At 40.8% G+C, this 15,117-nt stretch overlaps 1 protein-coding gene across 4 annotated transcripts in view; it reads left to right on the forward strand.

Moving 5' to 3' along the window:
* Window positions 1-15,117, forward strand: part of ptprz1b (protein tyrosine phosphatase receptor type Z1b) — a 61,423-nt gene that overhangs the window by 41,314 nt on the left and 4,992 nt on the right. The window contains exons 4-25 of one of the 4 annotated variants that reach the window (XM_003455723.5): window positions 165-316; window positions 404-499; window positions 640-706; window positions 2,018-2,175; window positions 3,176-3,326; window positions 4,185-4,369; window positions 5,502-5,628; window positions 5,704-5,756; window positions 6,109-6,582; window positions 6,748-6,931; window positions 7,295-7,507; window positions 8,280-9,674; window positions 10,403-10,547; window positions 10,643-10,731; window positions 10,823-10,908; window positions 11,892-11,912; window positions 13,268-13,364; window positions 13,460-13,542; window positions 13,612-13,746; window positions 14,057-14,188; window positions 14,267-14,424; window positions 14,520-14,655. In XM_003455723.5, coding sequence (XP_003455771.2) covers window positions 165-316; window positions 404-499; window positions 640-706; window positions 2,018-2,175; window positions 3,176-3,326; window positions 4,185-4,369; window positions 5,502-5,628; window positions 5,704-5,756; window positions 6,109-6,582; window positions 6,748-6,931; window positions 7,295-7,507; window positions 8,280-9,674; window positions 10,403-10,547; window positions 10,643-10,731; window positions 10,823-10,908; window positions 11,892-11,912; window positions 13,268-13,364; window positions 13,460-13,542; window positions 13,612-13,746; window positions 14,057-14,188; window positions 14,267-14,424; window positions 14,520-14,655 — 4,337 coding nt within the window. The remainder of the gene's footprint in view (window positions 1-164; window positions 317-403; window positions 500-639; window positions 707-2,017; window positions 2,176-3,175; window positions 3,327-4,184; window positions 4,370-5,501; window positions 5,629-5,703; window positions 5,757-6,108; window positions 6,583-6,747; window positions 6,932-7,294; window positions 7,508-8,279; window positions 9,675-10,402; window positions 10,548-10,642; window positions 10,732-10,822; window positions 10,909-11,891; window positions 11,913-13,267; window positions 13,365-13,459; window positions 13,543-13,611; window positions 13,747-14,056; window positions 14,189-14,266; window positions 14,425-14,519; window positions 14,656-15,117) is intronic. The other 3 variants (XM_019347058.2, XM_013264394.3, XM_019347059.2) reach the window with 3 other exon arrangements.

Consider the following 15,117-nt stretch of genomic DNA (forward strand, 5'->3'; position numbering starts at 1 on the left):
TACTGTCTAATCAGTTGCTTAGGGTGTCAAACATTAAAGAAATCCTTTGGAGTCAGAAGACACTGAATACATATCAGTAATGAGTCCTGCCTAAACAAAATTGATGATCAGCCTTTTTGCTTCTGTGAAACTCATTTAAACTTGTGTTGTGTTGTGCATTTTAGTGGCAATCGATGTGGATGGGGAGTTCTTTGTGAGTGGCGGAGGGCTGAGGTCCAGGTTTCGTGTTGGCAGAATCACCTTCCACTGGGGTCGCTGCAATGCAACATCAGATGGGTCTGAACACAGTCTGAATGGAATGAAATACCCTCTGGAGGTAAAGGACGGTGGTGCACAGCATCAGTTTGTTTTTTTTAACCAATAACCTTACAGCGTGATAACCTTTATGTGTCTTATGGATCAGATGCAGATTTATTGTTACAATTCAGAGGAGTTCCAAAGTCTGGATGAAGCTATAGAGAAAGGAGGAAGGGTGGCTGCCTTAGCTGTGCTGTTTGAGGTAGGCTGAGCTGATAACTGACCTGATAACTAAAATGTCATTATTAGGGTCCAATCTGTTTCTCGTCAGATACTGTAAAAGTAATATTGTCATTGCTTGTCTATGTGATCCTCAATATTAGCTTGTGCTTTTGTCTGCAGATTAGCTTGGAAGATAATGAGAACTTCATTCCTGTTGTGGAAGCCATTAACACTGTCAACAGGTTTGGTAGGTTGAAGCTACAGGACGGTGCCTTGCAGCTTGTGAACAATGAACATTAAATATCAAGCTATTAAATCGAGAGATAAACAAAAGCGTATGTTTTAGCAAATATATCCAAAACATGTAAGCAGGCCTAATTTCAAATTTTCACTTAAAGGTACAGTAAATATTTTGAGCTCAGATAGAATGTTGTACTCAATATACATCAAATGGTGTGAAATTACATCTTACAGCAAGTTTTGTGTTCTCAAAAAGAATTAATCCATTAAAAGTACATAGGAAGCAGCGCTGTTAGACATCATTGTTCTGCCTTATCGTGTTTTATGTGTGTGACTAGAGACTGTCCACATATGTAGTATGTCTTATAAATTTAATTTACAGATCACAAAGCTCTTTGAACTGAATGTGATTGTTTAACATATTTTCAAATCAATTCAATTCAATTTTACTTATACAACGCCAAATTACAACAACAGTCGCCTCAAGGCGCTTTATATTGTAAGGTAGACCCTACAATATTTTAATCATCTTTTTCTCATCATGTCTTTTTTCACCTCCTCTTCATCTGCCTCCTCCACCACTGCTCTTTCTCCCCTTTCATTTAATAATTTTTACCTCAATCTTCTTTCTCCTCACCAGAAGCCTCACCTCCTAAGCTGAAGCACTCAGCACTCTAATACATGAAAACATGCATAAAAATGCTCATTTACTCACAGTATTATTGCTATTAATTATGAGACTTCTTAGACTCCCTTCCGTCTCCAGACCAACTCACAACAAGCCAGATAAGCAATAACAACAACTAGTTATGAGCTAAAGTTATGCATTCGGCTCGAGCATAATAAAAATCACACCTCCCCTCTGATAAACCTTAAACCCAGTTAAACTACATTCTCAAACTGTATAAGAGTTTATTCGTTAAGTGTCCAAGCTTGGATCCACTTTAAAGAAAGTTTCACTGATGCTGGCTAACAGCAACTGACCGAGGCTAACAGCAGCAAAAACAACAGTGCTTACCAACAGAAAAGTTCAGAATATCAACAACTCACCTTAGTGCAGCTGTTATTAAACAGAGGTGAGCTTCACTGACTCATCAACTAGTATCAGACTTCTTTCACAAACCTTTACAGCCTCAGAATGACTGCAGTCATACATACAGCTGAGGTAAACAGTGCACTGACAATCAGAATGAGTCTGGGAAAAATTATGAAGAAATGCTATAAATGACCAGTGAACAACATGTAAGGATGTTTATAAAATGTAAAGATGTTCTTGCAGCTTGTAGAAAAGATTTGCTATTTGTTGTTTTCTTGCAAGGTAAGAGTGGGTCAGTGGAAGCATTCACCTTGAGGTCCTTGCTGCCAAATAACACAGACAAATACTACATCTACAATGGCTCACTGACTTCTCCCCCATGCTCTGAAATTGTGGAATGGATCGTCTTTAAGCACGCTGTGCCCATATCGGAAACACAGGTAAGTACACTGAATCACACACACGCTTACCCCCCAAACTGGCCAAATGTAACACTGAATTATTTATTCAAAAGAAAAAAAATACTACATAAAAAAATAAAACCATACAAATATACATTACAGCATTATTTATATACTAATGAAAATGCTGCTGCTTCTATGTGTTTACATTTCGGGACCTTTGCTATTTAATTAAGTCAGAATTAAAGACTCCTACAAACAGCTACAAGCAAGAAATTCAGCTACTGTTATTCATTTTATTACCTGATCAGGTTTGAGACTCGCATACAGGGACAGGTCTGTGTCAGCCTGTCACTTATATATATCTCATTATCTTGTATTGGTGCCCCCTCCAGCACTTGGTGCCCTATGCACAGCGCATGATGTGCATGAACAAAACAGCAGAACTGCCTGTAGTTGTGTCTGGTTGTAGTGTGAGGTTGGCTTCAGGTCAATTGTCTTTGACATCTGTGAACAAAATAAAAACAAAATGCTACATTGAAGCGATGCAGTGTGACACGTTAAGTCAAACTGCACAGAGCAGGGTTTTATAGCAGGGTAATCCAGTAAACATGGCATCACGGGCTGACGCAGCAGCATTACTACACTTCGATTCTGGACTGAAGACGTTTAAGGACCCCTTGACGAATTGATGCGTGTAATAATCATCGCTTTTGCAGCAGAGTAATGGAGAGGGAATGAGGCCTTGCAAATGGTTGTGTGTGTATTGTGCATGAATATTTGTGTGTGTTTTGTGAGAGTGCATACATGATTGAAACAGTGTGGCAAGGCATGACACAGGCATATTCATGCTAACCAAAAATAGAGCAGCGCTGCCTCTCTGCCTCAGTCTGGCACCAACACAAGCCACTTTAACACACACACAGAAACACTCAGAAGCATCAGTTTTGGTTTATTTCAGCAGCCTGATAGAGATTAGTAGGAAGATGTGCAACATTTTCTCTTTGTTTATCTCTGTGTGTTCTCTGTCTGCCACCAGCTTGAGGTGTTTTGTGAAGTGATGACTATGGAGCAGGCTGGTTATGTGATGCTGACGGATTACCTGCAGAACAACGTTAGAGAGCAGCAGCAGCAGTTTATGGGTCAGGTGTTTGCCTCTTACACTGGAGTCGAGGAGGTGCTCACACCCAGTATGTCATCACAGTCTAAAGGAAAAGTTTGCCATTCATTTATCCATCATATGTTTTTAATGACCTTTTTACAAGTTTTTTTAAATGATTATTTACTGTCCACGCTAATAGTTTGTATTCACATTTACCAGTATCTCAAAAAGTGAGACACTGGTATTCAATGCTATTTACTCCCATCCCAATACAGCATGCTATGATTTTAAATTATGAAAAAAACATCCTTATTAGGCTTTAAAGAGTTTGACTCAGAGTCTCTAAAGCTTTTTACCAATCTAATTTATACCAAATTTTGCGTGCGTGGAGGACAAAATTGGATCACCGCTCACGGATCAATATAAATACTCCACTAAAAATATTGCCCATCTTCTGCATCCACTATGGTTGTAATGTGGTCCTTCAAGGCTAGCCTGATTATGATCATCAAAAGATACAATTCATTGCACTCTCCATTTTCATAAAGGGGACCTTGAAGTAAAGTGGGTCTTTTGGGTTGCCAAGCAGCTCGACTTTGTAATTCAGTGGCCCTGCTTCTCTCAGTGCAGGCAATTTATTTTGCAGCTCTTTTTGAAATTGAAATAATGTTTTCAGAAATTCACAAAGGCTTTTTTTGCCCCTGTAACAAATTCATCCACCCATACACACGCATACACTCAGCCTTCCAGTTTCAACAGCTGATTAACATCAAGTTACCTCAGAAACTCTGAACTCAATGTGGGAAACGTTTATGTGTGCTCATACTTGATGTTTACTTGGAGTTGCTGCTATCATCTTTTTATTTCTCATTCTTTTTTTAAAAAGTTTCTTGCATGCTATTCATACAAATAGTTAGTAACCTGTCTTTTTTTGCACTGCCTCCAGCCTGCAGTTCTGAGCCACAGAATGTTCAGGCTGACGCTCAGAATGACACCACCATCATGGTGACCTGGGAGCGTCCCCGTGCAGTGTATGACACAACCATCGACTGGTACACTGTCACATACCAGAAGCTGCAGGGCCAAGACCAGCGCAAGCAGGAGTACAGGACCGATGGAGACCAGGATGTGGTATGCAAGATCTTTTTATATCTCTCCACAAAATGCTGAAAAACAGCGCCTGGATGTGTAATTTCATATTGTTTTGTATCATTATCTACTGTCCACACAGCAATATTAAAGTGATAAATAGGTAATTGGTAGAAATTACAGTAATTTCCTGCACTTTTTGGCGAAAATCAAGCATTCCTACCATCCGTTTTTCCTCTCCATGTATCTCTCACATAGTTCAGCTACTCCTGTTGGTGGTGACAGTCAGTTTTTACCTGTCAGTGAGTCACTGAACATCCCTTATTGTGACTAACAATATCCATGTATTTGTATTTCAGAGTACAAGATTTTCAGATTTCAGAGATTTTCATTTTCAGTCCTTATTTTATGATTTTTTATTGTCGACTCGTAGTTTCATATTTGTTTTAATGTGATAGTGGTAGTGAATTTAACTTTTTTATACTTGAAGACATCCAGGAGTCATGTGTCATCCATGTGGGTAATTCTGAGAGAGAGTACATGAAAAAAGATGAGTGACTGTGTGTATATAGTAGCAAGTGAACAGTTAGATAAATGCAAATAGATACTTAGTAACCGTTAATAGGGTTGAGTATATCTTTAAGATCCCAAAAGTGTCACTGTGTCTGCAGATTCAGTGTGAAAAGACCATCGGTTCGACTCCAGAGGATTCACATTGAATTCACTTAGAGCAGGGGTGGGGGAACTCCAGGCCTCAAGGGCCGGTGTCTTGCAGGTATTAGATCCAATACAGCTGATTTAAATGGCTAAATTCTACCCCATGCTACCCCAAATTCAGGGGTAGCATGCTTCCAAGGACCTGACCTACTCAGTCCACGTAGGGAGGGTCCTTCGAAGCATGCTACCCCTGAATTTGGACACAGCCAACATGTCTTGAAGTTCTCCAGAGGCCTGGTAGTGAACTAATCATTTGATTCAGTTGACCCAGGGTGATATCTAAAACCTGCAGGACACTGGCCCTTGAGGCCTAGATTTACCTACTCCTGACTTAGAGGTTGTATCAGAAGTCAGTAAGGAAGCAGCGGAATTTAGTTTTTACATTAGTAACATGAAAAGTCAGGTAGGACCCTTTTGAAAGGATCTAACATGAGTCCACACCCATGTGAATTTGCAGGGTGCCATCATCTCCAACCTGCTGGCCAACAGCAGCTATGTGGTCCAGGTGGTGGCTGTTTGCACCAATGGACTCAGAGGACGATGGAGCGACCAGATAATCGTAGACATGCCATTGGAAGACCCAGGTACAAAGACACACAACCATGCTCCTGGTGAGAGCACATTTTTACATGCTAACTCTTTCTTTCATCTTGTTTTAGAAAGTGATTCTGACCCTGAAGCTGTCACAAAGGATTTAGAAGGAAACAAGGAGGTAAGCTTGTCTGAGCTATCTGTGTTTTCACTTGACCACATAATTGAGCTGAATTTTGTGCAATTATTTTGCAGTGCTGACTTTTGACCTGTCTGCAATCAAATCAGTACATCTAATTATTATGCAAATTAATGTAATTACGTTTGTAGAGGCTGTGAGAGCTTTATAAAAGGTTGTGAGGGACTTTTTGAGGGACACGTTGAGTTGGGATTACCAGAAAAACAGTAATGCTACTGTAATTTTTCACTCTTTTCAGGAAGAAGAGGTGAAATTGTAAAATTCCTTCATTTTTTTGTTACTAATTTCCTATAAACACAGTATACATGACATAGGTTTTTATTCCTCTTTTAAGCTTTCGTCCATAGTCAGATGGGAGAAGCCAGTGAAGCAGAATCCGATGCATTTAGCTTCAGAGGACAACAGCCCAGTGGAGGAGATTCCATTGGAGCAGACCAGAGTTTACCAGAACCAACCTTCATATGATGAGAACCAGCCCACAGACCGAACCCAAGCCAGCCAGAACATTCCAGTCCAAGAAGGCACCACTCCAACCCCAAAGACACCCACCGAGGCCCCAGTTTCTCAGAATGTCAGAAAGAAACAGGGTAAAAAACCACACGATGTGGATCAGAACTGGATTGAAGGTGACCAGATGATGAACCGGCCCTTCACTAATGCAGGCTTTGAGGGCAATAGCGCAATATGGGTTACCACTGAGCTAACCGAACAACCAGGCTTCCTATTTCCAGTTGTTCGGACAACCTCTCTGCCAGCAATTCGCCGGCAAATCACAGAAGAGGCATCGCTGTCAGTGCTGCCACATGAGGTTCATACCGCAATTTACTTTGATTTTCTCACTTTAAAACTTTTGATTTGAACAAATGTAAAGACTCACTGTTACTTACAGCAACAAATTCCAGAGTAACTTTTTTCATTCAGCCTAATTCAGTTCTTCATCTATTCTTTTATCCACTGTCTCTTTTGCTCACAGACAAGAGATCAAGGCCCGCCACACCAAGCTAGTGGAAATAGCCTCCCTTCTGCTTCACCAGAGCTCTACACAACTCCTATGGAGGATATCCACATCACAGATGTCTTCTATGAAGACACAGTCAACAACTCTCCACAGGAAATCATCACCTCCCCTCCAACGATGTCTGCTTCTGCAGTGCCAGGTCAGATTAGAGAAGCAGTGCTTTTCCTGTTTCTCTCTGTTTGTTTCTGCTATTGCAGCTTGTCACGCAGAGCGAGGAGGGAGTTTAATCTAACAGGTACAAACAGAAGATTAAGTCCGCTGGGCACTTGCCAAGTGGTGTAAATCTTTTACCGTTTAGTTTCAGTTTGAAACAGTTTGTCTACATTTAAAATTAACTAAACCAAAATTATAATCACTGTAGAACAATTAGACTTTTTGGAATATTGTTTGGCTTACTACAAATCCCGGCACATTTTGGCACAAAGTGTCTTATAAGACGTGTATTGAGAATGAGACAGGTTCAGTTTACACGATTTTTGCTTATTTATCATTTTGTTCGTAGGTTATATAGTAGACGAAGCCTTCCCACCGCCCTCTGAAGATGACGTTGCCCCTGTAAATGAGCCCCTGCCAAAAACGCTACCCTCCTCATCTCTTTGGATCACAGAAAAGGCGGCGACCCCCAGCAATACACTTGCCGATTCAGTTTACAAGTCCTTCACCACTTCCTCTCTCCTCAGAGTGCTGATGCATACAACTCAGCCCATGTTCAATGGTGAGATGAAACACCTTCTCTAGGAATCAATCAAACATACCACTAGACAAAATAAAACGCCAAAACTGATATCTCCAGGTCTTAATAAAAGCAGTTATGAATTGTCATATTGATGAATTTTAATGCATAAGAACATGATTAAGTTCTTCTGTGGTGGAAAGCTGGATTTAAGTGTGGTGGTTGTTTGCTTTTCTCCTCTAATGGCCTGTGACTGTGCAGCTAATCACTGCTGTGCTCTCTGATCAGTTGTTTAGTGACGTAATGTGGATAATGTGGTGGTGGTAATTATGATGGCCAGGAAAAATGGCTTTGATGATTAGAGTGATGATCAGCAGCTTCCTTTCTTGCTTTGTTTTGTGGTCCGGAAATCAAATATGTTTGACTCTCTTGCAAATCTTTCAGCACATACCTCAAGAAGGTCACATTTTATCCTTGCTCAATATAATCTACTTGAATCCACTCGAGCTTGGTGATTATCATCTGCTTTGGGACTCCTTCTCTGTGTCTGAATTCTTTCTGCGCCTCAACAGCGCACTCTGGTGTTTGTTCTTTTCCTCTGTCCTCTTTAAAGAATGAAAGCTTTGCTTCATCTCCAGGGTGCCTCATCTGTTAGTGAGTACCCATTATGGAGACTTTTCACAGACTCACTGAAGAGCAGTTCTTTCTTTTTCTTCCATCTTTGCTGGCTTGAGAAACACAATATGAAAGGAGATATTTCTGTAAGCTTTCTGTCTTGGATTTTTTTTTCTTTTGACTTTGCAATATTTTGCAGCAAATACAGCCACATCAACAGTTGAAGACTCGACCATTGATGCCTCGCCTGGCTTCACACACACTCAAAAGGGAATTATCATCGACCCTGCGGTTGCAACAGTCTCTGAATGGGCATTCTCTGCTGAAGGAGAGTTATCTAGTGTAATCACTCCATTACAGACACCCTTCAGCAAAGATCCTGCCATCTTCCATCTTTTTCCTGTCCTCCATGAAAACAGGAAAAGTGGTGTTATCGTTCATCATAATGACAAGTCCTCTGAAGAGCCCACTTTTGTTCCTTTACAGACTGATGTAGAAAACCCTCAATTCTCTACCACGTCTTCACAGGATCAATTATTTGCCACTTATTCCCTTCCTAATTCTGGTTGGAGTACCATAAACCCGTCAAAAACAAACACTGCTGATGAAGAAAAAAACAAGTCTCCTCATTCTCAAAGTGATAGCAAGATACGGGAAATGGAAGCCAGGGCGGATAAACAAATTGATAACTACAATGTCAGTGCAGTAACATTTTTCTTTAATTCCAAAAGTCTGGATTTGTCAGAGAGTTCAGGGGAAGACAGTGGATCAGGCTCTGGCCTTGGCAGAAATGGCTTCAGTGAGGAAATCAATGAAGCTGGTGCAGTTAAAACTGAATTTTCAGTGTTTGAAATTTCAACTATTAGCTTCGAGGACAAAAGTAGATCACCAGTAACTAAGATGGTCACTGATAATGATAGATCATTGATCAATGATAGGGATGGAACAAAAAGCAAAAACTATGAGAATGAAAAAGAGGCAAAGATATGGGAGAATGAAAGTGAGCTAAACAGAGAGGAAGGAGAAAATATAAGAGAAAGGGGAGTAAGAAATGAGAGTTTAAGAAATACTGAGGAGATGCTGAAAGAAAAAAAGATAGTGGCAAGTGTATTAGGAACGACAATATATGGTGATACCCGAAGCGGGGCTGAGGATGTCAGTGGCTCTGGAGAGCACGATGGGCTTGACCTTAGAGAAAATCTAAAGGTACTTAATAACAGTAAAAAAGGTTTCAGAACTGTAGGTGACAATAATGCCAAAGGTCTCAAAGGTAATTTTTCAAAAAGTGAAAAAGCAGAGTCCGTACTATTTGACCACAGTGAAGAACAAGGCCATGGTGACAGCATTGATAAACACAATCAAAACAAAAGCCTTACCAGTCCATTTTTAGGGGTTGAATCTGCTTTTGAGAATAAAGAATACATAAAGGGAGGTACTAAAGAGGACAAAGAGGCTATAGCTGAAGCCGGGGGGAAGGAGTTCACCAGTGTAGATGGGTTACTGTTCGATGGTGCAAGAAACCCTGAGTTGGGACCTCTTGTTCCTCTGGTCAGACTGACGGACACCAGCAAGGCAACGGAGGAGCAACTGGAAGGTAAATACTGTAGTATTTGACACAGGCCTGGCTGTTTGTTATGGAATCTGACATGCATACTTGTCCAATTTCAGCTAACTAGGTTTGAAGTGGTGCATTTTTCTTAATTTAACCTTGATCAGCGTCACTAATCAAGTAGAATACAGAAGCAATATTCCTGGCGGAGACACGGACAGTTAAATCTGGATCAACTGACTATGGGTTATGTGGTAAGATTGCAGATAGCACATTACAGTGTTTGACAACTGGTTCTGGCTTGATCTGAATCTTTAGCAGATGAAGATCCAGACCTTTTTCTCAGGAGTTCAAGGAAAACATTGCATTTTTCTGTGGCAAGACAGGAAATCTGATTGATAGTATATTCAGCTCTCTTAATACATCCATGGTAGGAAACAGTATGCAAACAGACTTAGGTATGTCATCTTAGAAGATGATAACAGACTTCTCATGGTAGGAAAAGCACTGGTGATTTGAGACAAGTTTTGTTAAAAGGCCCTCTTAAATGGAATATAGTCAATCCCACCTTTGTAAGTATGTCCAAAAGTGGGCATTAGATCCACACTTAATTCCAGATCAGTTGTTTTTCACAGGAACTTTTGGGGAACAGTTTGAAACTGTTATGTAAAGTTTTTTTTGTGCTCTTAACTGTTGCTTTGTGTTGTAAATAATAGCAATTTAAATTCATAGTTCATTCTTGACCTTCAAACTTGTCTCCTACTCTCTTACAGAGCGAAGCAACAGCAGCCACGAGTCTCGGGTCGGACTTGTTGAGGGTGTGGACAGGGAGAAGAGGACAGTCATTCCTCTGGCTGTCGTATCCACTCTCACCATCCTTTGTCTGCTGGTACTAGTGGGAATACTCATCTACTGGAGGTACGTGCCAACTTAAACATACTGTGCCTGTCTGTATAGTTTTCACCCTTGCACTTTACTTAGATTCAGATTTTGTGTCTGTGTGTATGTCACAGAAACTGTTTCCAAGCAGCTAATTTCTACCCAGATGACACATCCCCTAAAGTTGTATCTGCTCCATCTACACCCCTGCTGTTGGCCACAGGTGACATGCTCAAAGGATCCCCTAGTAGTCTTATTGTAACTGTTAGGCTGAGGTGACCAGGATGTAGTTAATATTCAGTCTTGTGTTCCAGATGGTCACGAGCCGCTGACAGTGAAGCAGTTTGTGAAGCATGTCATGGAGCTCCAGACCACCAACACTTTCTCCAAGGAATTTGAGGTCGGTGAGATTTCCAGTCACAGTATTTGAGTTCAGAAGAAGATATTTTTGCTTTTAAAAAATCTAGTGAGTTACAGTATGTTTGCGCTTTTAGGAGATTTACAAAAAAATTTCTTGTTTTTGGATTTGTACAAAAACGTAACCAGCATATAAATAGATCACCTAGCTCTGGTCCATGTGTATAAGTATTTCATTTGTCATAGCCCCTTAATGCTCTTCCATATCTCTATTAACATCACGTTCTTTAGGCAGATCATTTAGCATGGCGCTGATGTGTAACGTCCATGTGCAACATCAACATGCAGGAAGGTTGCTTTGGTATTAACCATGGCAGTGCAGCTTTCTTCTCACACCAGACTCTAAATTTAAACCTGTCGACCTGAAAACTGGACTTTACAATTAAAAGACAGGTTTGTCAATGCTAGCCCAGCTACTTGCAAACTACCTGTTGACTTTCAGGCTTTTAAAATCTCCATTTTAGCTTGTTTAGAATGTGAAGAAAGAGATATTAGTCTTATGTGTAATATTGACATATCTGAATGTTGGTTAATGGTTTGAGAGAAACACATGGATTAATTTCAACAGGTACATTTGCATGGCATTAGTCACCCCTGTTTCCTAGCATGAACCTCCTAAGAAACACACACAGATAGGATTAGGTAAAGTTTACTTCTCCCTTATTACTGCCAGGGGGACTTATGTTTGTTTACATTTTCTATATCATTACATTAAAATTAGCCTGATTTATAATTATACTTGTAAAATAACAGAACATGGTTTACATAGTAGCAGGTTTAAAGTCCACAGCTCAGATGGGAGCTGTGGACTTTAAACACACCTCTCTGTGTGTATCTGAACCCCTATATCCTGTACCTGCACTGACTCCCTGTCTGTCTGTCTGTCCATCATCTTGGTCCCCTATCCCACTCTCCTCTCATCTCCACCATCGTCGTGCTTTCTGCATCCTCACCACCCTCCATTAGATTGTCAAAGAGTCCTATGAGGTAAGACACCTACCATCCCTCTCCTGTTGCAGGGCTGTTGTTGTTTTCTTGTCCTGATTTTTACAAGTGTAACTGCAACTGTAAAAAATCTAAAAATTACATTTTAAAATTTAGCGTTCCATAATGATGTTTTAATTGTGAAGAAAATGTATCAGTTCATTGACTGCACTCACCATGTTTTACACACAATAATATGGTCTACAGTGCGAGTTAAACACACTTCTAATAAAAGCAATCGAAGTCAGTAAAAACGGCAGAAATACCGAGAAATATACGAGTAACTTTGAAAACACATCCTCCAATGCTAGCAACCTGTATCATTTGACTGTATGGGTTCAATGCACAGAGAAAGAAACAGATAAATAAAATATATTCACCAAAACTGAAGGATAGACTTCTTCGAAGGACTACTAGCACACTTAACTAGACAGTAATCCATGTTGTTTGTCAGATGGCTGCATTCAGTCACTCCAAAGGCTCAAACACAGCCAAAAGTGCTAGTTCCGTGTCTTAAGCTAGCTAAGGTGTGGCCTAGCAGATGGCTAATGGCTATAGCCACTTATGTTTAAACCTTGAAAAAGTTTAACAAGGTGAACTGCAAATTAATTCTGGTACAATTCATAAAGTCATAAAAGGTGTAGTAGCTATAGAAACCAAAATTATTTTGTCTGCTAAGATGTAAACATGCTTAATTTTAAGTGGCCACTCCAGGAGGTTCTTCGAGGTTGCTGCTTGTTGGGACTTGCTGTTAATAGTCGCCTTTCTCTCCCAGAGCTTTATTGCAGTATAAGGCTTAAATATGGGGTCATCGTCACAGAACGAAAACATTTGTATTATGGCGATTTGTCCAATCCCGTGGGGTGACTTTATTTCTTCTTCTCTTATTTCTGTACACAGCTCTTCTTCTCGTTTAATTAAATTTTATTTGTATGGCAGCAAGTCACGACAAGAGGTGCTCAAGGTACTTTCTATCATAAGACCCTACAGCAACCCCAACAATCAGAAGACCCTGTATGAGCAAGCACTTGGTAACAGTGAGAAGAAAAAACTCCCTTTTAATAAGAAGAAATCTCCAGCAACACCAGGCTCAGGGAGGGGCAGCCATCTGCTGTGACTGGTTGTGTGTGAGGGGAGGGAGACAGGACAAAAGGCACACTGTAGAGAGACAGAAATTGATTTGAAATGATTCAGTTGTGCTTATTTCTTGTTATTTCCTATAGTAGCTTCTTGACCTTTACATTGTAATGTGGCAAATGAAGAGAACACAAACCTCCCTGCTTGTAAGAAAAACAGCCTCATTGTGTTCATCTGAGTAATTACTGTCATTCTTATTAGTGTTGGATTGTGTGTTTCAGGAGGTGCAGGCATGCACAGTGGACATGGGCATCACTACAGACAGCTCTAATCACCCTGACAACAAAAACAAGAACCGATACATCAACATACTGGCCTGTATGTCATCCTTCACTGTTCACTGCATCGCTGTTCAGCTTTTAACTGTGTAAGCCAGCAGGAATGTTGCTAATGACCCTTTATCCCTGTCTCAGACGACCACAGTAGAGTTAAGCTCTCTAACAGTTTGGACAGAGATGGGACATGCGGGGACTACATCAACGCAAACTTTGTTGATGTAAGTAAAGTTCCTTTTACACACCTTACATCCAGGCTGCCGCAAACCAATTGATGTTTCCTTTTGCAGGGTTATGAGCGGACGAGGGCATACATCGCAGCTCAGGGGCCTCTAAAATCAGGCAGGGAGGACTTTTGGAGGATGATCTGGCAGCAGAATGTTGGAGTTATTGTCATGATCACCAATCTGAAGGAGAAAGGACGGGTAGGAGCTCAAACACAAGCCTCACCACAGACATAAGTGTAGTTTTATCTGATATCATTCACACTGACCCCAGGCAGCTGATTTCTTTTTAGTTTGTGTCTTCTATCTCTTGTCATGAGCTGATTCACATCAGGTATTTCATTTAGTTTCACTGCAGTCTGACAGCTGAAAAACTGCAGAATGGACACTAGTGCAGTCTGGCTTTGTTATACACTTGAGGACTTTTCTTTTGACATGTTTTTCCTGTGGTTTCAGATGTATTAGGCCTAAAATTAAACTACATCCACAGAATTTGTCCCCCTTTCTACAGACAAAATGTGATCAGTACTGGCCAGAGGAGAACCAGGAAGAATATGGGCCTTATCAGGTGACACTGAAAAACACCAAGACACTTGCTTACTACACACTCCGGATGTTTACTGTCAGGGATACTGGAAATAAGGTAAGCCCTTCTCTCTATGCAGTGATAGTCCAAAGTGGCTATGAGGTTAGGTTTCTCATACCCTCTTCCATCCTCTAGGTATCTCAAAGGAGGGTCGAACACACAGTCCTCCATTACCATTACACCCAGTGGCCGGACATGGGCGTCCCAGAATACACTCTGCCCGTCCTCTCCTTCATTAGAGCGTCCTCCAGGGCCCGCACGCAGGAGATGGGACCTGTGTTGGTACATTGCAGGTAGAGTGTGTGTGTGGAATGATTTATTGCTCTTTAACACTTACCACAATTTGATGGTGTATGTACTGCTAACGTGATGCGTGTGTCTGTCACAGCGCCGGTGTGGGAAGGACAGGAACCTACATTGTGATAGACAGCATGCTGCAGCAGATCCAGGATCAAGGGACAGTGAACGTTCTTGGCTTCCTGAAACATGTCCGCACACAGAGGAATTTCCTGGTTCAGACAGAGGTAAGAGGGTCATAAAGCTGTGGGAATTCACCTTTCCTTTTGTGGGGGGAAAGAAATTTAAAGATTCAATTTCAATGTTTAAATTGAAATGTAATATCAATTTAAACATTTGTAAAGAAGGAAATAGTGGCTAGATTAAGGGTAATTTTAGCCAGTGTAATGAGGTCTCTACAGACTTACTCAACAACCACGTCACTGTGCAGATTAGGCATTTGTCGATCTGCATGTTAGTTCACTGCGTGCCCCTTTTTGTTTGGAGGATGAAGACGGAACGAGAAAAATATAGCCCCACACATCATTATTATTATTACATTAATACGCTGTATTCTCTTACAGCACATTTTTTGACAAACTGGGTCTTGATTTCTGCTGTGGAGCTTTTTCAATATAATTTTTGTACTTTGAGCGCCTCGAAGCCTCGAAGTCTCGAGGTCATTACTAGTTCCATTTTATTCAAGCACA

Source organism: Oreochromis niloticus, linkage group LG17 (genome assembly GCF_001858045.2).
Source record: "Oreochromis niloticus isolate F11D_XX linkage group LG17, O_niloticus_UMD_NMBU, whole genome shotgun sequence".
Classification (NCBI taxonomy): Eukaryota; Metazoa; Chordata; class Actinopteri; order Cichliformes; family Cichlidae; genus Oreochromis; species Oreochromis niloticus.